This window comes from Pelophylax lessonae, assembly GCF_965119305.1.
Source record: "Pelophylax lessonae genome assembly, chromosome: 5".
In the NCBI taxonomy this organism is placed as follows: Eukaryota; Metazoa; Chordata; class Amphibia; order Anura; family Ranidae; genus Pelophylax; species Pelophylax lessonae.
This window is the reverse complement of record NC_138772.1, coordinates 347,472,197-347,497,179: the sequence shown is the minus strand read 5'-3', so window position 1 is coordinate 347,497,179 and position 24,983 is coordinate 347,472,197. Positions and strand designations below refer to the sequence as shown.

General features: G+C 41.0%; 1 protein-coding gene across 1 annotated transcript in view; it reads right to left on the bottom strand.

The window, feature by feature from the left end:
- Positions 1-24,983, bottom strand: part of CDKAL1 (CDKAL1 threonylcarbamoyladenosine tRNA methylthiotransferase) — a 1,263,425-nt gene that overhangs the window by 272,443 nt on the left and 965,999 nt on the right. The window contains exon 12 of the mRNA XM_082258657.1: positions 12,965-13,027. Coding sequence (XP_082114783.1) covers positions 12,965-13,027 — 63 coding nt within the window. The remainder of the gene's footprint in view (positions 1-12,964; positions 13,028-24,983) is intronic.

Below are 24,983 nucleotides of genomic sequence, written 5' to 3'. Positions count from 1 at the left end.
GGTGAAATTTCACCTGGCAAAGAATACCCAATCATATGCAGAGAAATTAAAGACCATTTTTGCTTGTACATGACTGGATTAGAGCTTTGTCGCATTCATTAAGCTCTGGGTAATATTCCCTTGCAGTGTGCAACTTCCATGGAAAACTAGCCTTTAGTAAATCAACACCATGGCATTAATACTGAAAGCTAAAAGCTTCCTAAATCGTTATTTCTAGAAGTCCAAAAACTTTGCTATCATAGATGTACGTTAGGGCAGATGTTTAACCTAACTAAATGGCATTTAGTTTTTCTAATCCATTGCATGTCAAACAACTGCCTGTTTTCATCTTTTCCTGCATTTAAGTGCTGCTGATCTCCTGCAGCCATTCTCTTTTTCCATGCACTTGCTGCAGTGTGCAAGGCATATCTTGGGTATTCCTGAAGGTGGCAACAGTGGATAATTCTTGTAAAATGTGTGCTGAAAAGGCCATTTGCAGTCTCCAATGGAAACCCATGTGAAAGGGTGACAATGTAGGAGCACAAATGGAAGGAGGTGATGGGGCATTTAACAACATTCCAGGAGAGGCGTGAAAATTGACCTTTACTATTTATGACCACTATACACATTTATACAGGGGCAGGGCAGGTGGACCTAATGCCAAGCTATCGCCAAAAGCACACAGTCACAAAAAGAATGGGATCCCCTCTCACTGGCCTCAGGTGTCAGAGCCTAATTAAAGCACCAGCTGAGGCCACCATAAAGGGGTAAATGAAGGCAGCAAACTTTACAATATTGAAAACTACTTTTGAAATTTCATTAAAGTGGTTCTAAACGCTAAATATATATATATATTTTTAACATAATGGATTTCCTGCATTAAAGAAAAAATGTCCCAGTAGCAGTGTATAAACCCCTCACCCGCCCCTGTAAACTTAACTGAGTTCTATCACAATCCTGTGCTATACACGTCTGCAGCAGCAATCTTATCTCCTCTAAGACACAGAGGCAGCAGAGGGAGCCATTGGTTCCTGCTTCTGTCAATCAAATCCTGTGTGGAGGTAGCAAGGGGTGGGGCTGAGCAGCTCCGTGTCTGTCTATGGACGCATATAACCTGGCTTGGGAGTGACCAGTCTCCCTCATAGCACGTATCTAGCTATGGGGGCAGAAGCAGAAGAGAAGCTGAGAGCACCGGCGGGGAGTCCAGAAGAGGAGGTTCGAAGCTGCTTTGTGCAATACCATTGCACAGCTCTCCAACAATCCCTCGTCACTCTTTTTTCTGTAGACAGCAATGGAAAATACCCAGTGCTTCCTAGTTAGTGGAGCATGTGACCTGTTCCCATGATGAGTGCTTAAGACTAGCCCCCAGTACGATCAGATGATCGGAGGGGGTGACCTTACCGCTCAAACACCAGAAGACACACTGAATTTTGTGGTGGCCAAGACAAAGGAGGGAGAGCTGGGGAACTCCAGGTAAGTGCAAAGTGGTCAGGATGTGGGGCCTTACACAGACACTCACTTTTTCCAGACGGTACAACGTAACAGTGTTTAAGATTCTGCCATCCTAGCAATGCATGCAGTAGACTAGTTTTTGCACAGCAATTACATGAAAAAAGGACATGTCATCACAGGGCTTGACATGCTGGCTAATAGTGGTAATTAAAAGATATTTATATGCAATATTTCATGTTTACTTGTTTAAAAAGAAATTAGACATTTTTATGTATTGCTGAACCTAGTAAAGAAACATTTGAAAAACACAACAGATTTATTTTACTAATTTAACATTGTATTAGTTATAAACAGAGTAACCGTTATGAACGAAAAAAAATAAAATAAAAAACTTGCTGATAACCAGATTACTAGGTATGGGATCCGGCACTTCTGGGCAGGGAGCACGCGCATACGCTGCCGTGGCTGTGCTGTGATTTGACACCACACAAGCCGATCAGCGCGTGCTGGCCAATGGATGTCAGCCGACACCTGCTGATCGGCAAGGAGAGACACAGAACAAAGCTCTGCCTATGTAAACAAGGCAGAGCTCTGTTCTGTCAGCAGGGATGCAATGGATTTTCTGTCCCTGCAATGCAGAGAATAAAATCCATCACATCCTTTAATAAAAGCAGCACACGCAGTACACACTGGTTAGGCACACATTTAACTATTTATTCACCCTAGATGTTTAACCCCTTCCCAGACAGTGTCATTAGTACAGTGACCGTGCATATTTTTTTTAGTACTGATCACTGTATTAGTGTCATTGGTTCACACAGAGTGCCAATTAGTAACAGACTGTCCGTCGCAATATCGCAGTCCCGCTATAAGTTGCTGATCACCGCCTTTATTAGTATAAGAAAAAAATAACAATTTCCAGTACATATACACTATAGATTGTAGATGCTTTAACTTTTGTGCAAACCAATCAATATAAACTTATTGGGAATATTAAAAAATAAATAAAAATATGTAGCAGAATGTATGAAGAAATCTGATTTTTAACATTTTTCTTATTAGAGAAAGTAAAACTGTTTTTTTTGTCATTCTTTTTTTTTTATAGTGTAAAACATAAAAAAATGCAGTGGTGATCAAATGCCTCCAAAACAAAGTTCTATTTGTGGGGAAAACAATGAAATTGTATTTGGGTACAGTGTTGCATGATCGCGCAACTGTCAGTTAAAGTTACACAGTGCCGTATTGCAAAAAATGCCCTGGTCATGAAGGGGGGTACATCTTCTAGAAGTCAAGTGGTAAATTAGGGATAGCTAAGAATAACAAGGGGTAATTAGTGGTTACATAGGAAAGACTTTAATGTTTGGGAAAAAAAAGTTTTATATATATCTTCTGGTTTAGGAAATGTAAGTATAACAAAAAATAGATACTGTACATTGCAAGCAGATGCTCCCGAGAGCTTCAGCTAATTACAATGCATCACTTTTGTTTACATTTTAACAAACACGAAGGAGTTTGGTTGTTAGAAGGAAAGCAGGGTCCAACACACATGAGTGTGTGCTATTAGGGACTCTAGGACATACGGGATATATCCTACAGATTCTTGCCAGTACAGAAAATGTCTACTTAATGTATGTTTACATGGCAATGAAGACGTTAACCCCTAAGCCACAATACACAAGTTCTAAATGACAGCTTTCAGACCTTTCTTGTATGACAAAGAAAAAGAAAACAGGTAATAGTGGTCTTATGTCAGAAGAGCATTGAGGTCAAGGCCTGTTGCACACTGGCAAACATTACAAAATAAAACACAAAGATATTTTGAGATATCGGTCTGCCACAGGGGGCTCTAAGGTTCTAGACTTTGAAAGAAGGGCTCCAGCATATGGGACCATGGCTGGGGACAATGCTGGGGACTATTTGGTCCTCAAAGAAACACTTAAAGACAGCGATTGGCCTTGTGCGTGCTGAGATTGTTATTGCATAGATCAGTACTCTATATGCAGTTTTTTCCACAATTGGGAATATCATGTTATTTTATTAAGCAGTATTTGTTAAATTAATGTTGTTTGCTAGGCTTAATTTATGACATTATAATCACAGTAGAGTAAACATCCATTCTGCTTAGAGACAGCAAATCTTTACCAGTTAGCCTAATGTACATAAAGATAATGAAACTTGTGTACACACAAACATTTCATGTAAAATGACTCATCTCATATCATATCATAAAAAGACATTATTCACTCTACTAGTGACTGTTATCTCCAGTGACTCTGTAAAGCATGCAGTCATTCTTGGCCAATCCACTAAATGCAAGGGATTATTTCGAATACATATCTGAATACCAGACAAAGAATAATGTCTATAAAAAAAGGAATATATAAACAGATGATTTAGAATCTTAGAAATGACCAGCTGTACCAAGTCAGACCTGGTAAATTTTATGGGATACTTGGTCCCAAAATCCAGTAGTTTTCAATATTTACAAGCATTGTATTCAAAGGAACTATACTGTATTCTAATAACTGAATGTTGCTAATACATGCAATCATACTATTTAGCTTACTTTTCCTTTTTTTTTTTGGTTCAGATTTTTTTTTTTCCTCCATCATTAATCAAAACACTTTCTAGTACAGTGGGTAAAGTTTAGGACCTCTGCCAGATTTTTATTGCTGTGTTGCCACCCCCCCCCCCCCCCATTTCCTGTCCAAGTGACAGTTGTCAGAACAAAGTGTGAGGGGAAATCTCAAAACAGACAAACAGCAATCAAAATATAGTAGAATGTGGAAGGGTTAAGACCCATTTCCTGTATGACTGACGGTTAAGATTGCAAAACTCCTGAACTTAGATATAGACATTTACATTCTGAAGGGGGTTGTACCATTGATCCACTCTGGAACTGGGTTTTAAGTAAAAACACCTAAAAGAATAGGGTTAATAACAAATTAGTATGTGCACTACCTAACTGCCTTCTGTGACCACGACTGTTTTCTTTTTCTTTTTTTTAATATGGTGGAACAAGTCTATTGTAAACATTTGTATTGTCATCCATACAGTCACAGACCTTGCTTGTGCTTGATATCTGTTCTAGGTCACAGGCCGCCAAATAGTACATACTGACTGACCAGCTGTTATTGCCCTTAGTATAGTGTTTTCCGTTTCCCTCCCTTAACAAATATACACCGCCTAACCTACATTGCACCTTCTATTTCTGAATATGGATGATGACACTAATTATTTTAATATTAAAAAATAAAATATATATAAAAACATCTAAGTACCTCTTTCCTAACTGCTAATTGATATACAGCTGTCACATGACCCAGCTCTTTCCTAGCCTATAAGTAGGGGGAACTTCTAGTCCTCTGCTGCTGGTCACATGTTCAAAATTAGAAAGCAAAAAAAAAAATAGCCTTTGGCTTACAGAGTTAAAATAAATTATATCAAAATAGGTTATTAAATAAATACATTGTTATTATTTTTTTGGCAATACCATGGTGGAGGGTGGGGCTTGTCAGTCACAGCTTGTGTCTTAGAATAGGAGGGAGATGAAGCCTCCATCAATCTATATGTAATATCCCGCAACCATTGTGTTTAGCTAGATAGTGGGCATGGAGGAGGAGGAAGGAAGTGGGCTGTCATTTACCACTGTGTATATGTCCACATATGTGACTCTATAGTCACATGTGCTGCTCAGGTGCGATAGGTAGGAAATGCTCAGAATAGAACCTCACTGAAAACTGAGCAGGTGCAGAGCTGCAAAACAAAACTGCTGTACAAAATCCCTAGCTGAACTGGGGACTTGGACAGAAGGTGGAGATAGAGAGCATTAGGATCAACCAGTTTTTTTTGCATAATACAAAAAACAAACCTCTTAGTGACTGAGTGAGACTGAGCAGTATGTAATACACCATTTATTGATAGTTTTTTATTATCTGGGTTTAGTGGCAGCTATAAAAGACACAAATGAATATACAGCTCTGTATTCAGCAGCATTCAGACTGAGATGGGAAGGGGCAGTGTTAGTGACTAATCAGGTGTGCTCTATGCAGATAAGAATAAGAGAATATTAGAGTAAGCAGAGAGATTACCTCATCTGTCTATTTCTACTTTTGCATCACACTGTCATCCACTTGACAGCAAAGTTTGGTACAATACCACAGAGCACTATACTGTACATGGGCACTGCCATAAAATATTGTTAACATTTCTAGGGTATAACAAAGCCCGGATGGATTTAAATTTCTTGCTTTTTTTCAACCAGGCTATGGCTGTGGGATCAGGTGAGTTTATTCCACTGCAATAGCACCAGCTCGATTTTCCAAGTCTGAAATTCTATTGGCTTTCCTTTAAACTTGGGGAAGCCAGTTGATTCATTGCACCTGCTGACTGCTCTGCCACTGGACCTTGCAATCTGCTCACTAAAATCTTCTAGGGTAACTCCCCTTTTGTGGGGAAAAAAATAGCAAATAAAAAAATATATATATTAAAGCATATACAATTGCTACACAAGTCATATTCTAGTTGGATAATAAAAATTAGCTTTCCTTTTCAATCTGCACCACTGTAATTTTCTGTAAATTGCAATGCATAATGGCAACCTAGAGGCATTCTATACACAGATGGTGTGCGGAATTCCCCCCAGAAATGTCATTACCTGCTTGTGTGATTGGCTTACTGATTTTCCCAGAAGTCTGCACTAAAATACACATCAGATTTTGGGCATCCCCTGCAACAAAAATGTCATTTTTGGTTGGATATTCCCAAAAGGAAATGACATCTAAAGGGATGCAGAGCCTTGCAAGTGCTGCAGCTGATTAATAAATCACTCCCATTAACTTTGCACATGGGCTCAAACAGCTATTCCTTCAGCACAACAAAAAGTAGGCATCTGCAACAAGTTTTGTTAAAATCCTTGCAAGGTACATAGATCACCCAGAGGGGAATGTTTTTTTCCCTCAACAAAATTTGAGGTACTCTTTAAACTTTCTTAATGCCTTTTAACTATGCTAGACAATTTTATTGCCCTCTGGGGTCCTCATGCCTTACAGACATTTTATCAGTTATGCAGGGAATGGTTTTCATTCTAAAAATATAATTTTGCGATTACCCTTGGGTTTGCTTGTTTGTAGCTATTTCAAATTGATTAAGTAAAGAGAAGAGAATTATGTCTTTGGATGTTACTTTACTAATCCCCACTGTTCCCTAACCAGAATATTCCCACCAAAATACTGCCAGCATCCAAAAAGAAGCCTGAACCTGCTAAAAGCTATTAATTGGGCTTATAATACCAGTAAAAAAGCAAGTAGTACAGAAAGGGGGGTTTTACAAAATTATGTAAAATAAGCCTCCCACGCTACATTTAAATTTCCTATCAACTTCTAACATAACAGTGTATTCTTCCCAGTGTGTCTCAGCATTCCGTGAGTACTTCTATTTCCAAGTAATTAAAACAAATTACTCAGTTTTGTTTCCTAATAGGCATATGCTCCTATAGTTATTTTCGAAAAGCTTTGCAGAAAACATGAATACATCAATAGTGTTTTTACCATATTACCACAACAGAATTATTGATATCCGTTTTATCGAAAGAAGATAAAATGTTACGCTGACAATGTCTATGTTTGAATGAATAAAGAACTGCAGGCAGATTCATCCATTTGTTTTAACAGATGCACACATAATGTTGGCTGAAAACATGACATTTTCTGATTTCCAGGGTACAAATATCCTTGCCTCAACAAAAGTTACGAAAGCGCAGTAGCAAATGTATATAATTACAAATAATGTACTACTGAAACGTTGTATTTGACTATATATATATATTCCTATGCCAACTTTTGTATAACATTAGCCCTTTCACCCAAGCTCAATAAACCATGTTAGGACAGACAGGCGGTAATGCTCAACATTTTCTGAAAAGTGAGCTGCAGTTTACTTTTTAGACAGCTTTTCAGTATAGCAAAGGCCGGCAGGTATTCAGGAGGTGGTACTGCTTTCCGCTGACCCTCATCTCCTCATTTTTTTTTTTTTTTTTTTTTAACACTTGTTGAATGTAAATTTTTTTTTGTGAGGAAAGCATTTGGCTCGTGGCTGTAGAGCAGCATTGACTTTAATGGGCAAGCTTAGTCATTTTGCACCCCGAGTTAAAATCGTCATCGAAGCACAGGGTCTGCACCATGTTGACAGCTCTGTCAGGCTGTAATTTCATAATTTTGGTGGGTGGCCAGGGAGTGGTGAAATTACAGCTCAGACCCCCCCCCCCCTCCCCCGCAGCCATTGAAAGAGCCTTTAATTATATTTTCAACTTTGAAGGATGATACTTTTTAACATATTAATTGCAATTAATCTGTGCATTCTCCCATTGAGAAAAATATCAATCACAAAAAAGTACATATGATGCCACAGATATAGCAATATTTCAACATATATTGTTTGTATTTTTTCAGGGATAAGGTCCCATTGGCAAAAGGGTCTTTGTGAGACTAATGTTGTGCTTGCACTTGTTAAAAAAAAAAAAGGATCAATATCTAGTATATTCTCAATGCAGAGTCCATATATTCCCCTTGCTAACACACTCCTGCACATATACCACATTCTGACCAAAGCTGAGAGTGTAAGCTGGATAGGGCCACCAGAGTCCAAACACCCATCTCACAGTAACACAATACAGTGCTACAAGAAGTACATGACGGAATTTCTTGGCAGCATATAGCATTAAAAGTGCATTAAGCTCTTATAGCACCATATTTTTTATTCCTTATTGTAACACTCAAATTATGCTATAGTAGTATCAGTTTATTTAACTCACTTCCCTCTCTCAACCACCTTACCTTTAGGCGTGTGCAGCAACAAAATAGCATGAGGCATTCCTTTTACTGGGAAATTTTCTTTAGAACTTATGCCAGAAAGTTTGAATTTACATTTGCAAGATATGCATGTTATATGAACTTCAAAAATGCAAGGCAGCTATACCATTAAAAGGAACTCCACACTAATTAACTTAACACAAATGTGACAGAAAGGGGGGGGGGGGTTAATCAGTTTTTAGTGCCAACTAGCTTTCATTTCATCGAACAAGTCTCTGACACTGACTGCAGTCTGTGTATAAGACAATTCCCCTTAGACTACTATAGCGTATCCGAAAAGTTTTCACAGTGCTTCACTTTTAAACATTTTGTTATGTTATAGCCTGATAACAAAATTGATTAAATTCATTATTTTCCTCAAAATTCTACAAATAATAAAGTTTGTTTAAAATCGTCACAAATTTATAAAAAAAAAAAAAATCACATGTACATAAGTATTCACAGCCTTTGCTCAATACTTTGCTGATGCACCTTTGGCACCAATTACAGCCTCAATTATGACGCTACAAGTGTGGCACATCTATTATTGATCAGTTTCTCCCATTCTTCTTTGCAGGACCTCTCAGGGTGTTCGATCAGGTTCAACTCTGGGCTCTGGCTGGGCCACTCAAGGACCTTCAGAGTTGTACCATAACCAGTCCTTTGTTATCCTGGCTGTGTGCTTAGAGTCGTTGTTCTGTTGGAAGATGAACCTTCGCCCCAGTCTGAGGTCCAGAGCGCTCTGGAGCAGGTTTTCATCTGGGATGTCCCTGTACATTGCTTCATTCATCTTTCCCTCAACCCTGACTAGTCTCCCAGTTCCTGACGCTGAAAAACCTCCCCACAGCATGATGCTGCCACAACCATGCTTCACTGTAGGGATGGTATTGGCCAGGTGATGAGCGATGACTGGTTTCCTCTAGACATGACGCTGGCTATTCAGGCCAAAGAGCTCAATCTCTGTTTTCATCAGACCAGAGTGCCTTGTTTCTCAGGTGCCTTTTGGCAAACTCCAGGTGGGCGGTCATGTACCTTTTACTGAGAAGTGGCTTCCATCTGGCCTTTCTACCATACAGAACTGATTGGTGGAGTGCTGCAGAGATGGTTGTTCTTCTATAAGGTTCTACTCTCTCCACGTAGAAATGCTGGAGCTCTGTCAGAGTGACCATCAGGTTCTTGGTCACCTCCCTGCCTGAGGCCCTTCTCCCCCTGATCGCTCAGTTTGGCCAGACGACCCTCTTTCGGAAGAATCCTGGTGGTTCCAAACTTCTTCCATTTGCGGATGGAGGACACTGTGCTCATTGGGACCTTCAATGCTGCAGAAAGTTTTCTGTACCTTTCCCAAGATCTGTGCCTCGATACAATCCTGTCCCTGAGCTCAACAGACAATTCCTTGGACTTCATGGCTTGCTTTGTGCTCGGACATGCACTATTAACTGTGGGACCTTATATAGACAGGTGTGTGTCTTTTCAAATCATGTCCAATCAACTGAATTTACCACAGGTGGACTCCAATAAAGTTGTAGAAACATCTCAAGGATGATCAGGAGAAACAGGATGCATCTGAGTCCAATTTTGAGTGGGATAGCAAAGGCTGTGAATACCTATGTACATGTGATTTTTTTAAATTTTTATTTATAATAAATTTGCAAAGATTTCAAACAAACTTCTTCCACTTTGTCAAGATGGGGTATTGTTTGTAGAATTAGGAGGAACATAATGAATTTAATCCATTTTGGAATAAGACTAACAAAATGTGGAAAAAGTGAAGTGCTATGAATACTTTCCGGATGCACTGTATGGGTAAATCTTTTCAATAACCTGAAGGAACAAGCAGCAGCCTCACAAAGATATAGATCATGTGGTTAAGCTGGAATGTCTTAAATGATTGGATTGCTGGACTAGAAAAAAATCTCTTGCTCCCATTTACAGATTGCATTTTTTCCTGACTTCTCTAAAAACAAAAAAATATATTTGTGTTTACATCATATTATAAAAAATGTGTTATTTATACTATATATATATTATACATATATACAACATACTATTAATACTATACTGTGATGCTTAATTTTTTACATATGCACACTATTTAGGGCTTTCTAGGACTTACAAAGAAGACTCTATGGCCCACTGATAGCCAGGTACATACTAAGAAAAATGTCGGTAGACTAAAAAAATTAGCTTACTGTGATTTTTCAATTTCATACCCTAAATAAACACAACTGCTTCCATTTGGAAGCTGAAATTAATGTATTCTTTTAGTAATTCAGGTCAAGCAAACACTACAGACAAAAAAAGAAAATACTATTAACCTTTCAGCCACATTTCTGAGCTCACCTGCAAGTGTTCACGGGCAGACATTATGAGCACGCTGAAACAGACTAGGAGAATACCTTTTGGCAGCTGTAAAATTCCCTTGTAAGTCATATAATTTATAATAATTTATTAAAAGACTCTAAAACAAACATCAAACAGCAGAGATCTACAGCCACATTCTATTCTACATTGCCTAATGACTAATTTGTAAAGGAGTGTGCAAGTCTTCACATGTAAAGCCAAAATCATTTGAGGACACTTTGATATAATGCCACAAAGGATATGAATGGAGGAGGCAGCAGGAGGAGAAGTGAATGACCACGATCTAATAAAAGTTTTAATATAGAAATAATAGTTTCCTTGTGTTAGGATAAAGGACTTACAATTCACCAGAAAAATTCAGAGAAAAGACAGTAGTAAGCACACCACTGCTTCTATTCAAGGATTGAATCAACTACCAATGCATTTTTCAACCCAATAATTTATCTATTTCAAAATCTTCTATAGTACTGAAACAAAACATCTAGGTACACCTACTGTTAAAGCTGAAGTTTAGTGAAAACCTATTTTTTGGGGGGGGGGGGGGGGGGGGGCGGGGGGAGTACTAGGGTTATAACTTACCTGTAATTAAGTGTATCCCACTTCACGCTGGCTGGTGGTTCCTACAGAAATTTGCTAATTTGCTGAGCATTTCCAGTTCATACCATATTGTTTGCAGACAAAAAAAAATGCCAAAAGCTACCAACTGCAATAAATATATTAACCGAATAAAGCTATACTGCCTGAGATTAGTAGTACACAAGACCTATTTATTATTATTAGTGGGCTTAGAACCCAATCTGGCAGCATTAAATGTTCTAACACTATAAAGGTTACCTGGACCTGGATATTTATTTCTATAAGTCTCTGTGTGAAAAAAACTTTACTTACACCTGAAATGCTTTAACTACTAAATTTCTCAGACAGTAAAGAAAACATAGGTAAAAAAATATTTCACAACATCCAAAATCTCAAACTACCCATCTGCCACAGCAGAAGAAACAGGAAGTGACAGGAAGGGTAACTTTGAAAGTCATTGACAGCATGTAAACCTAAATCAAACTGGCTTTCCATGGAGTCGGTTCACATATGCGATCCAGATCGAATCCGCTGCAAATTTAAAGAGAGTCCTGTATGTTTTCCGAGCACATCTGATCAGTTTTTAACACGAAATTGATGCAAAAAAATAAAAAAAATAAAACAGCGTGGGCCCCCTCCCTGAATCTATCAGACCGTTTCAAGTCTAGTACGGATGTTAAGGAAAACCACATACCAAAATGAAAAAAATAAATAAACCAACCAAAATCCAAACCAGACCCTTCATACTGGTATGGATTTTGATGCAAACCCCCACGGCATAATTGAAAAAAAAATAAATAAAATAATAAAATGGTGTGGGATCCCCCTCAAAATCCACACCAGACCCTTATCTGAGCATGCAGTCTGGCAGGTCAGGAAAGGGGAGGGATAAATAAGCCCCCCCCCCCCAAAACCATACCAGGCCACATATCCTCAACATGGTGGGGGTGCTTTGTGGCAGGGGGGGCTCCGCACAGGTCAATGATGTCACAAGGGTGCGGTGCCACCAGGTGACATCACAGGGTGGCCCTGCCCCTAAGCTATTTAATAAATGTCAGACAGCGTAGCAGACAGACTGCGGGAGCCTTCAGCACAAGCTAAGCTTTATTTAATTGATTGATGATGGATCTACACCTGAGAGAGATTGTTTTTGTAATAAAGGAATTTTCAAAAACGGTCTGTGTTTGAATTTCTTTGACACTTTTTTTTCACATGGGGGGGGGGCAGTTTCTGGGGGCCACCATTAAAGCCCCGCTGCCGGCAGACCCCCACAATCATTGGCCAGGGTTGTGGGGAAGAGGCCCTTTTCCCCATCAACAAGAGCCAAAGCACCCCACCCCCCATTTTGAGGGCATGCAGCCTTGTATGGTTCAGGAGGGAGGGGGTGCTCTCTTCCCCTCCCCCCTTTCCGGGCCTGGCAGCCTGCATACTTGGATAAGGGTCTGGTATGGGTTTCGGGGGGGACCCCATGCAATTTTAAAAGAAAAATTTAGCGATGGGGATTCCACTCAAAATCCATACCAGACCTAGGGGTCTGGAATGAATGTTGGGGGGGGGGGGAGGGGACCCATGCCGTTTTTTCTTAAAATTTTGGCCGCATCTAAATCGCTGAACAGCTGCTTTGGATATTTTCATTGAAAACTGAGGGGAAATACGCACTGGAAATGTGTGAACCTAGCCTAAATCTGTCAACACCCTTTACTAATAGGTAAATACTCCTAATAATTCAGTAATGAACAGTGCCTTACCTTATGGTCGTATGGATTGTATGAATGGAAAAGTTGGGAGAGTTCTTTAGTCCGCTGTTTTTTCTGAAAGATAAAAGGTAAACTACTTTAGACTTAGTGTAAATATATACAAGTATTCTTGTACAAGTTTAAAAAACCCAAAAAAAAAAAAAACATTAGTCTAAGCTCTCTGTTGTCATTGTAACGTTTGGACTGTTGGACTGCCAGAAACAAGATGTCTTTCCACATAAAATGGACAAGGAAGTTAAATGGATTGGAGCTGCTTAATGTAAAACAAGCACATGATTAATAATTAAGCCTGTTTTGTAAATAGAATTGCTTGTTAAGTGATCTACGAAAAGGTACACAGTTTATACCACATTCCCTTTGAAGATCTCTTTACCTAATGATAGCAGAATAATCTGTTCGTAAACAACATTACATCTGATGAGCAAACAACACTGACATATGTTGTTTGAAAAGTGCTGTTTTTTTTTGTTAAACACAATAAGGGTATGTATAATCAGGAAAAAGGAGAATATAATGAGTACATGGTATATATAAATCTGACCTGATATAATGCTAGCATAAAGAAACAAAGGTTATTGCTCCTGTGAGCACAGGCTTAAAGTGGTTGTAAGGGCTGAAGATTGTTTTTAAACTTACTGCATTCTATGCATTAAAGTAAAAGAGCCTTTTGAGTGCACCCCCCCCCCCCCCCCGTCCTCTTTTGCCTAATTGAGCCCAATCTCAATCCAGGGATGTGCACAAGAGGGCTTGTTCCTCATTGGCTCAGAGACAGCAGCAGGAGCCATTGACTCCAATAGCTGTCAATCACAGCCAATGAGAAGGGAAGGCGGGGCTAAGCCATGCTCTTTGTGTCAATGGGCACACAGAGCTGGCTTGGAAGTGAGCCCCAACAAGTGTCCCCATAGCAAGTGGCTTGCTATGGTGGGCAATCAGCAGTGGGAAGGAGCCAGAAGCACCAGAGAGGGGGGACCCAAAAAGAAGAGGATCTGGGCTGCTCTGTGTAAAACCGCTACACAGAGCACATAAGTATAACATAGACCCCTACCGAGGAAGTCGATGCCGAATGCGCTGACGTAACACGTATAGGGGGCGAAGCCTGCATGTCTGATGTTACATCCCTTCTCGAGCAATACGGAACTGTATTACATGCATGCACTGCTGAGTGCCTTCTAATGTAAGTGCAGCTCTTTAATACATTTCTTGTAATATCAAGCGGAGAGCACTAGATTTTGTTCTGTTTACATTCATATGTACATCTGAATGGAGTTGGCTATGTCTCACAGTGGCATGACAACAAAGGAGTTAAAATTGGATTAATATCAAAAGTAAGACCATGTTGCCCACATGCAGATACAATATAGATTTGTCCTAGAACCAGGCTATCATATGCTCTACATGATCAATATTGTCCATTATACAAGCCCATTCTTAGTTTTTTTTTTTTAATAGATTGCAAACAAACAGTAAAAAAAATCATCATTTTAAAAGGTATTAGGAACTTAAGAATAAACAAATGCACTATAAAAGGACTAATTCCCAATAGCTGGGGTGAGTTGCACTGGCTAGAGTTGCCCAATGCAGTCACAATGCATAAACTAAGCATTTTGCCGAATGTTCTGCTTCAGTTCAAACCAACGGGTCTCCACACCTGTGGGACAAAACATATTTTCCCTTGTCAAAGCAGCTAAGATGACCCTATTATGGAATTAAGCCTACATCAGTTGCACTTCTTGAGATAAGGGGAATACTACAACAGTCTATATTATAGCGGGGAGATAACACTTTAAAATGGACAGCTGGAATGAGACTGGTCCTAGTGGACAGCACAGACTCATTTCATTCCACCAGTTTTAAAAAGCCTGTCCCACATCTATGTTATATGGCAATATTGGAACAAGCACAGGAAAACAAATTGATCCTTTTCCTGCCTATAATAGTTTATACACAGTGTGATGGATCTGGTCACCCTGACCTCATGTACTGGGAACTTTGAATGGCTGTATCATTCAGACAAATTAACCAAGATAAACAAAATATTTGTATTTTCCCTCATAGGTTGAAGGGGAATTTTTAGCTATTACAATATCTTTTCCTTGGCCTTGAATCTTCAGAATTTTCTAAAGCAGAAATGGAATTGATTTTCCATTTCAATCAATTTTATTCACAGACAATCTCTTCAGTGAATATTTTCCTACAGAAAATTGGTCTATAAAGCTGTGTATAGACACTTTGTTTTTAAGCCTTTAAAAATAGAAATTTGAAAGTAAGTATCCCTTTTCTAAAAAAGTTATACTGCCCGCGTCTAGGAGTTATTAAATATAAATTACTTTTAAATATGTGTAAAAAATGTGTAAAAATATATAAAATGTAATAATAAATTTGTGTAAAAAAATATATATATAAAATATATATATATATAGCAGCAGCAGTAGTAAAAAATGAAATTTGGAAAAAATAGTCCTAAAATTAGGGCTATCTACAGCGCTTGCTAAAAGATTTTATATATTATTATGTGAATATAAATTATATATAAAAGTGCTAATGTGCAAATAAATTTACGAATCAATTACTCAATGTACAAATTGTGCCAATATGCAAATAAATACAAATCAATTAATCAATATTCCAAGTCCATACGTAAATAAAAAACTCATTTTTCTAGTGTACAATGTGTATATAATTTCAAAAATCTCCAACAAATTAATTCTTGAAAACGGAGGGGAAATACGCACTGGAAATGTGTGAACCTAGCCTAAATCTGTCAACACCCTTTACTAATAGGTAAATACTCCTAATAATTCAGTAATGAACAGTGCCTTACCTTATGGTCGTAAAGGTTTAACAACGTTTTTGTAGCAGGCTCCAGCAAGGAGCTAAAGTGCTGGTGTCCGTGACTTGCAATGCAAAGCGTGCAGAGTGGCGAGCGGAGGTAAATCCGGCTTGCGTTCCAATAGTCATGTGACTTGCGTTGTGCGGTCCACGTACTGATGCGTTTCGTCACATCTGGTGACGTTTTCAAAGGCCATAGCCTTACAAAAGGCCATAGCCATACAAAAACGTTGTTAAACCTTTATTTTTGGATTAAACCTTTGATCCCAACAATATTACACCATCTGGAGTTTTTTCTTCCTTATTTCCATTGGAGCGGCCTTATAAAACGCTGGGGAGAGAGACCACGGCACAGGAGAGGCTTAAAGGGGACTTACCACTAAGCGTTTTCGGTCTCAATATTATAAGATATGCTAGACCCACTTTATCTGGTAAGTTACCCAACTTATAAATTACTGCACGGGAAGAAGGCCTTTTGAAGCATCTGCACTTTTATTAGTTACTATATTACAAACTTGTCTAAGAGCACGTTGCACATAAACTTAAGGAGAACTTATTTGCACAAAGTTTTTTTCAAGAATTAATTTGTTGGACATTTTTAAAATTATATACACATTGTACACTAGAAAAATAAGTTTTTTTATTTACGTATGGACTTGGAATATTGATTAATTGATTTGTATTTATTTGCATATTGGCACAATTTGTACATTGAGTAATTGATTCGTAAATTTATTTGCACATTAGCACTTTTATATATAATTTATATTCACATAATAATATATAAAATCTTTTAGCAAGCGCTGTAGATAGCCCTAATTTTAGGACTATCTTTTCCAAAAATAGAAATTGCTTACTTATGATTAAATAACCATCAAACCTAAACACTGGAATCATCCTTTGAGTTAGAGTATTTTTAAGCCCTATATATATATATTTTTTTTTTTCCCCCCTCTCTTAACTACTTGTCATCCAGGGCCAATTTCAACACTTCACTCCTACAGCTAGAAAGATTACTAGAAAATTACTTAGAACCCCTAAACGTAAATATATATATATATATATATATATATATATATATATATATATATATATATATATATATGGGTATGTATTTTTTTTTTCTCTTTTTTAACAGAGTCTCTGTAGAATAAAATGGTAGGTGTTGCAATTTTTTATGGCACACAGTATTTGCTCAGCAGTTTTTCAAACTTATTTTTTTGGGGAAAAAAAAACATTTTCATTAATCACTTGCCTACAGTGCACTTTCATCCCCTTCCTGCCCAGGCCAATTTTCAGCTTTCAGCGCTCTCACAATTTGAATGACAATTGCGCGGTCATGCTACACTGTACCCATATAAAATTTTTATCATTTTTTTCACACAAATAGAGCTTTATTTTGGTAGTATTTAATCACCTCTGGATTTTTTATTTCTTACAAAAAAAAAAAAAGAAAAAAGAGAAAATTTTGAAAAAAAAAAAGTTTTTCTTATTATCTGTGAGTAAATTTTGAAAATAAATACATTTTTCTCCCTCACTGATGTGCACTGATAGGCGGCACTGATGAGCACTGATAGGTGGCACTGATGGACACTGATGGGTGGCACTATGGGCACTGATTGCGGGCACTGTTGGCACTGATGGTGGGCAGTTATGGCACTTTATTTCACACTTGTGTAATCAGGGCACTGGTGATCAGTGCCCTGATTACATTTTCCTGTGTTCCCTATGAGGAAGAGCCGCTGATCGGCTCTCCTCGCCTCACACACTCATTTACATATGACCGGCTGAGATTGGACACAGCCGATCACATGGGTAAAGAGTCATGTCATTGACTCTTTCCTGAGATCGGGATCACGCCGTGTCCTAGCAACATGGCACGGTCACGATCGCCCCTTCGCTCGCCCCCAGGGGCGCGCGAGAGAGGCTGTTCTGGTGCGCCGTGATATGACGGCATCTCAGGATAATAGGTACACCACTCCGCCGTCATTTGACGGCGGGCGGGTAGTAATTGGTTAATTAAAGAACACTCAAGATAGCCCAATTTTTTGTTATGTGAAAAATAATATGTCGAGTAAATAGATACCCAACATGTCACACTTTAAAATTGCCTCTGCCCGTGGAATGGAGGCATGCAAGCACGGTGGGACGAGGGCGATATATATATATATATATATATATATATATATATATATATATTTTTTTTTTAAACAAAACCATTTTTTTACCTTTTTTTTTCCAGATTAACTTAATTGCTATCACAAGGGATGACCTACATTCCTAATGACAGTGACAGCATGAGCCCTGACAGGTACTCTATATGGAGAAATCTGGGGTCTATTAGACCCCAAACCTCCTTTCTAGTCTTCCATGCAGCCGATCATATACAGATCGGTCTGATCGGCTGCTTTTTTGGCCGCTGGTGGCCAGGTAAACAAAGAGGCGGAACCAGAAACGACAAACTACTTGTTGCCCCTGGTTTCAGGGTTACAGAGAGATAGGAACGTCAGATCCTATCCCTCTCTGTTTAGAGCAGCAATTGCCGCATCGCTTCTGGGCTCCCCGATAGGACAGTAGAGCTCGGCAAAGACGGCGGCCGCCACCCGCAGAAGTGATCGAGTGGCTAGTTAGCCAATCGAATCATTTCTTCCTGTTAGAAAATCATTGAGTGAAAAATTGGATTTTTGTCTTATTGTAAAATCCTTTTCTCTGATGTTTGAGAGACAGCTCCGGAATCTTCTTAACCATTGGGCTTTTCTTCAACCTACAGGACACTAGGCAGGAAAAAGCTTTACCATGCCTATGGGGCAGTCCCAGGGGATATACTCTCATGCTCTGCTATAGGCAATAAGTTTAGTTGCAAGCAGTGTCAGAAGAAAAATAACCCAACTCAATAGAGGGGTGGGTGCTGTGTCAGTCAATGAACATCAGAGAAAAAGATTTTACGGTAAGACAAAGAAAAAAGACGGACACAGCTCCAGAATCTTCCTAACCATTGGGGCATCCCAATGCAGTGTTTAACATGAGAGGTGGGAAAAACATAGCAGAAAAAATTACCAAAAAGCTAAACCTAGCCAACCAGGTAACATGGAGTTAAACCAGGAACAACTGGAGCTCAAGCAATATACCGACAAAGAGGACCAGGTCCTCTCAAACAGCAGCCTGCAAAACCTTCCGGCCAAAAGCAGCATCCACAGATGCCAGTACATCCACCTTGCAAACTGGTTTTACTGATGCCTGAAGGCAGAAAGCTAAAGAGGCACAAAGCGCTCACGTAGAAAGCGCTTTAAGAGGGAACCAAGGAACCTAACCCTTGATGGAATAAGCCTGCACCACTGTCTTGTCCACCTAGAAATGGTTGCAGCAGACGCAACCAACTCTTTGTGAGGTCCATCTGTAAGGACAAACAGTAAGGTAGATTTCCTAAACGACTCAGTTGCCGCAAGGTACACCCTGAGTGCAAGGCAATCTCCCTAGGAGGTTTAGGCTTAGAAAACAGGGAAAGAAACACAATGTATTCATTCAGATGGAAACCAGACACAACCTTAGGAAAGAAAGACTAACAAGGGCGAAGCACCACTTTATCTCTGTGAGCTACCATGTAAGGTGAACAACAAGACAACGCCGCCAGCTCCGACACCCTACGTGCCAAAGTAATAGCCAAAAAGTAGGTTACCTTCTGGGGCAATGTAAGCAGAGGAATATCTTTGATAGGCGATTACTGGAGAACCGACAGCACCAAATTGAGATCCCATGGAGGCAACGGAGACCGTACCAGGGGAGCCAAGTGGCAAACCCCCCAAATAAAGGTGCAAATTAAAGAATGCGTAGCCAGAGGACAGTAAAAGAAGATCGTCAAGGCCGAAAAAACTGGCCCTTGATGCTACCCAGGCGCTGCTCAACACCTCGTTGGAATGCCAAAATCCAAGCCACAGAAAGGGAACGCGGATGACCTCCAAGAGACTTAGACCACGCAATGTACGTTTTCCAGGCGCAATGGTAAATCTTCCTAGGGGTAGATTTTCTAGCATTTACCAGCTTGGGAATCATCAATTCAGACAATCCCCTATCCTTCAGCACCTGGCTTTCAACAGCCAAGCCATTAAAGCCAGCGACTGGAAAGCAGGATGGAAGATTAGCCCTTGGGCAAATAGATAATCTTCGAGAGGAAGTCTCCAAGAAGCAGCGGCGACCAGCCATACCAGATCAGAGAACCAAGACTGGCGAGGCCAGTCTGGAGCCACCAGAATGACCGGGAACCCTTCTTCCTCGATCCAGAGCAGGAGGCTTGGCAGAAGCTTGCGAGTGGAGAAGGCGTAATCAGAAAATACTGTCCCCAGGGAGCCACTAGTGCGTCTGTGGCATCGGCTGGAGGATCCAGAGACTGTACCTCTGTGCCTTACTGATGAGGCGAGAGGCCAAAAGGCCCACCTCAGGAATACTCCCACTGGAGACACAACTGAAGAACACCTTCGGATTAATTGACCAGTCCCCCTGGTCCAACGCCTGTCGACTGTGGTAATCTGCCAATTTTCCCCTTCTTGAGAATGTACAGCAGTGAAGGCTGGAACATATGTTCTGTCCACCTTAGAATGATGGCTACTTCCAGAGTCACCAGCACATTTATTGTGCCCCTTTGGTGATTGACATAGGCCACAGCCGAGACATTGGCAGATTGGATTCGCCTAAGACAATTGTCCAAAGATGCAGACAAGGTCTGAACACTCGAAGTACCAGTACATTAATCGGCAGTCTGGACTCCTCCAGAATCCAGACCCCCTGAACACAATCTGTTCAGATAACGCCTCCCCACCCGGACAGGCTGGCATCCGGGATGACCACCATCCAGTATAAAGGAAGGAAAGAACAGCCCTGTCGACGTGCCGGAGAATGAAGCCACCAATGCAGGGATCCTCTTGTACCCCAGCTGAACAGGATCAGGTAGTCTAGAGACTGTGGACCTTGTACAATTTGACAGAAATCCCTTTGCAGAGATCTTGAATGGAACTGTGCAACAGAACCACCTCAAAAGGTAGAAAACGTCAGGCCCACGCATGTAGGTCCAGAAAGATGACCATCTGCTGAACAGCAGCAGCAGAATTGCATCCTGCAATTTCTGAAGTTTGTCCAGAGGGAAGACACTCTGGCTGAGGTCGAGACCAGAGACAGGTCAAGACAGTCCAACTTATTGGACGGAACCAGAACAGACTTCTAAAAATCAGAATCCCACTGGACTTCTTCAGAGTTCGTAGAATAATTTCCCTGTAGTCCATCTGATCTTTCAGGGACACTGTTAGCAGAAGATGATCATCCAGGTACCCCAGTACCACAATACCCTGCTGATGCAACAAAGCCAGCACCTGGTTGTCGTGAAGGCCCGAAAAGCAGAAATGAGGCCAAGGGCTAACGCCACAAACTAATGATGCTCCTTGCCAATGGCAAAACAGAGGAAATGCTCATGACCAGCGTATATCGGAATATGAAGGTAAGAAGCCTTGATATTGATATAAGCGAGAAGATCCACCTGATATAGGGACACCACTATCATACAAATGGATTCCAATCGGAACTTCTGTACCCGCACAAAGCGGGTAAAGCCTCGAAGTCCAGGATTGGACGTACCTTACCTACCTCCCTGGGGACTGTAAACTGGCTGAAAAAAAACCCTGAAATCATTCCAAAGTCGGAAACTGGATAATCCCCCCTTGCAGTAACAAATCTAGCACTGCCCCAAGAGACCCCGTAAGTGGTCTGGGGACAAAGCAGGTGGGAAGGAAAGAACGTTTCCGGAAGATAAGACGGAAATGTGATCTTGTAGCTGGAACAAAAGACTTTGTAGACCTCTTGTTTTACACTAGGGAGGTCCACAGATCCGGGGACCAGTGGTCGACATGGGTGAGGGTGCCCCATCATGCTGAGGGAGCCTGTCCACAGGTCTGAAGAGCCCACTCATGACTAGCCAGTCAAGGTCCTCTTGGAACCTCCGGTAGAGGACCAGAAGGGCTGTTTGTCTTGAAATCCTAAAGGATGACAAACAGACGTCTTATGAGCTGAGAAAAATGGGCCACATCTATGATGGGGCTCCTTGTCTGTTGCCTGCGGAAGTAAAGAATTCTGCCCTCCTGAGAAATTATTGACGTCATTCAGGGCAGCTCTAAACAAGTGATCCCCACAAAGGGATATCAGATAATACCTTCTAAGTAATCTGGTCAGTAGACCAGCATTTCAGCCAACTCATGACTAGCCAGTCAAGGTCCTCTTGGAACCTCCGGTAGAGGACCAGAAGGGCTGTTTGTCTTGAAATCCTAAAGGATGACAAACAGACGTCTTATGAGCTGAGAAAAATGGGCCACATCTATGATGGGGCTCCTTGTCTTTGTTGCCTGCGGAAGTAAAGAATTCTGCCCTCCTGAGAAATTCTTGACGTCATTCAGGGCAGCTCTAAACAAGTGATCCCCACAAAGGGATATCAGATAATACCTTCTAAGTAATCTGGTCAGTAGACCAGCATTTCAGCCAAAACAACACGCCGAAAGATCGCTCCTGATCCATACAGCCTAAGACCAAGGGAGCCACAGCAAAAGGGAGATCACAGGGAAAAAAAAACAACTGTAGCCCCTGGACCAACCGGTCCACCAGCTCTACAAAGGCAGGGGAAATTACTCATATTCCAGGTCCTGGTGTAAAAGTTTAACCACTTGTTAGAGTTTGCGACACCAGGGTAATAGTAAACACTGGCCTAAGTGCCGAACCAGCCACAATGAACAAATGGCGGGCCGGAGCCTTCACCCTCCTATCAGCCACAGCTGTAAAAGGTGAGGGCTCAACAACCGGGCGTGAGGTAGATTCAGGCCAGCTGGAAACCGGTGAGTCCATTACAGATGGGACCGCCCACTTGCAAGCAGGGAATCCTCTGAAGGACACGGCATAACCAAGACGAGTGCGTTGTGGACAACCCCGCTGTTTTGCGACATTCTTGTCAAGTAGCAAAAGAAGTGAAACACCCTTGCCGCCCTGGAGGGCCTGTGGTACTAAAAAAGGACCGACAACTCCGATGCAACAGTAGCCGCAACTCCATTCACGAGATTTTTTTTATACATAGACACAAAACAGGCAGGTGAAAGTCTCCAACTGTGTACGGTATGGAAGACCCACAGTGACCCCAGAGGGGCTGGGGAGAAGGAGGGGAACCCAGGCGGTCATCCGCCCCAGGGAGGGGCCCACGTTCACCCCAAAACCCGCAAGGGGGGGAGAGTGGACAACTACTTACCATACCATGGAACCGGGTGGGCATCGGTCCGGACAGAATACCTCTCGACCAGAATGGGGGTGCAGTCGGCCAGGAGGAACGCTGGACTCAGGCCACGACCAGGTCGTATGCGTCCTCGCTAGACATTTAACTCACAGGCCAGCCCCCGTCCAGTGGGGCTATGTCGCGACCAACCTAGTGCGGCGCTGAGGCCTGCACGTGCTCGCTGGCCGGACTGGGGAGACCTTCAGGATCTATTCAGTCTGTCGCCCAGTCCAGCAGTTGATTGTAGTTCTCACAGGAATAGAAATTAATAAAAGAGGAAAAAAAAATCCAATTTATAAAGGAAAAAATGCTAGAACCAGCGATCCCAGCAAGGCACTAGGTCCTTACTCCTGACTAGGCAGAAAAAAAACAAAGCCTATAGCAGAGTGTGAGAGTAAATGCCCTGTGACTGCCCCATAGGCGTGGTAAAGCTTTTTCCTGCCTAGTGTCCTACTTCTGTAGGGGGCAGCATAACCCAATGGTTAAGAAGATCCTGGAGCTGTGTTCATCAATGAACGAAAGAGAAAGATACATACCGGAATGATGCCTGTAGGTGCAGGCATAAATTCCGGTATAACCACTGAAACTGGAGGTTGACCATGCATGTCCTTAGGGCAGGAAGTGGTTAAAGAGAAGCTCCAGGCTCAAAGACTGTAGTTGCTGACTTTTATTATTAGGACACTTACCTGTCCAGGAGTCAAGTAGTGTCTTCACCAGAGCTGATTTTTCAATCGGCTATCGGGTGCTGCCACCGCAGCCATCCCCACTAAGTAAAACCGGCAGTGAAGCCTTGCTTTTGCCTGGCGTTTTTCTTAATATTTCATTAGACCAGTGGGAAATTCTAAAATGAATAATACCAGAACAAAGAAACCAGTGGCATACTGGTTCTCTTTGAGAAATATCAGCTAATCAGGAATAATGATTGCAAAGATCTGGCATTTTAGCCAGCTTCACATCTACCTGTCAAATGTAAGTATTTTATCAGGTGACTATATGATACAGAACATAGTGGGATTGATTTATTAAAACTGGAGAGTGCACAATCTGGTGCAGCTGTGCATGGTAGCCAATCAGCTTCTAACTTCAGCTTGCTCAACTAAATTTTGAAAAAAAAAAACTGGAAGGTGATTGGTTTCTATGCAGAGCTGCGCCAGATTTTGCAATCACCTGTTTTAGTAAATCAACCCCTGTACTGTCAGATTTAGAGATTTAGAATAGCCACACAACAAAGCTACCCAAGTTTAGGAGTGTTTGTGATAATAGGATTTTGAAGTGATTCCTTAAGACAATAATAACTAGCCCTTCAGAATAACCCATCATAGACACTACAAGTGTTTTTCATTCAACCCAGCGGGTTGAACGAAACAAAACTGACAGCTTAGGTCGAAGTCGCTGTACTAATGATCCAATGTTAGTACAGCAATCTCCACTGCTGTTCATTTGTGTTCTGACAGGGGAACGGCCCCCTGCCAGAACACTCCGGTCACGGCTATCAGTCATTGGCTGAGAGCCCTGATTGGGAGCTGGTCGGCAGACCTTTTTCGCACATGTCCCTTCAGCAGAGACCAGCCGAGCGGCCAGCTTCTATCAGACGGCTGCCCTACACACAAACCGATTGTTGGCCGGTTTCAGCCCATGTCGCCCAATATTCAGCCCATATGTACTAGAATTAAGCCTAGTCTAAGCCCTCTTCCACACATCAGTGTGATTGATTTGCATTGCTGATTTCATTGTAACTTGCAACTTCATACAGAAGTCTATGCAAGTCGCAATGAAATTGGCAAAACGTAGTGTAGAACCTTTTTCTGAGTCACAGCAATTTGAAACGTTTCATTGCCAACAATGGGGTGCAAATCGCATAATACATTTACAATATTTGAGTAATTG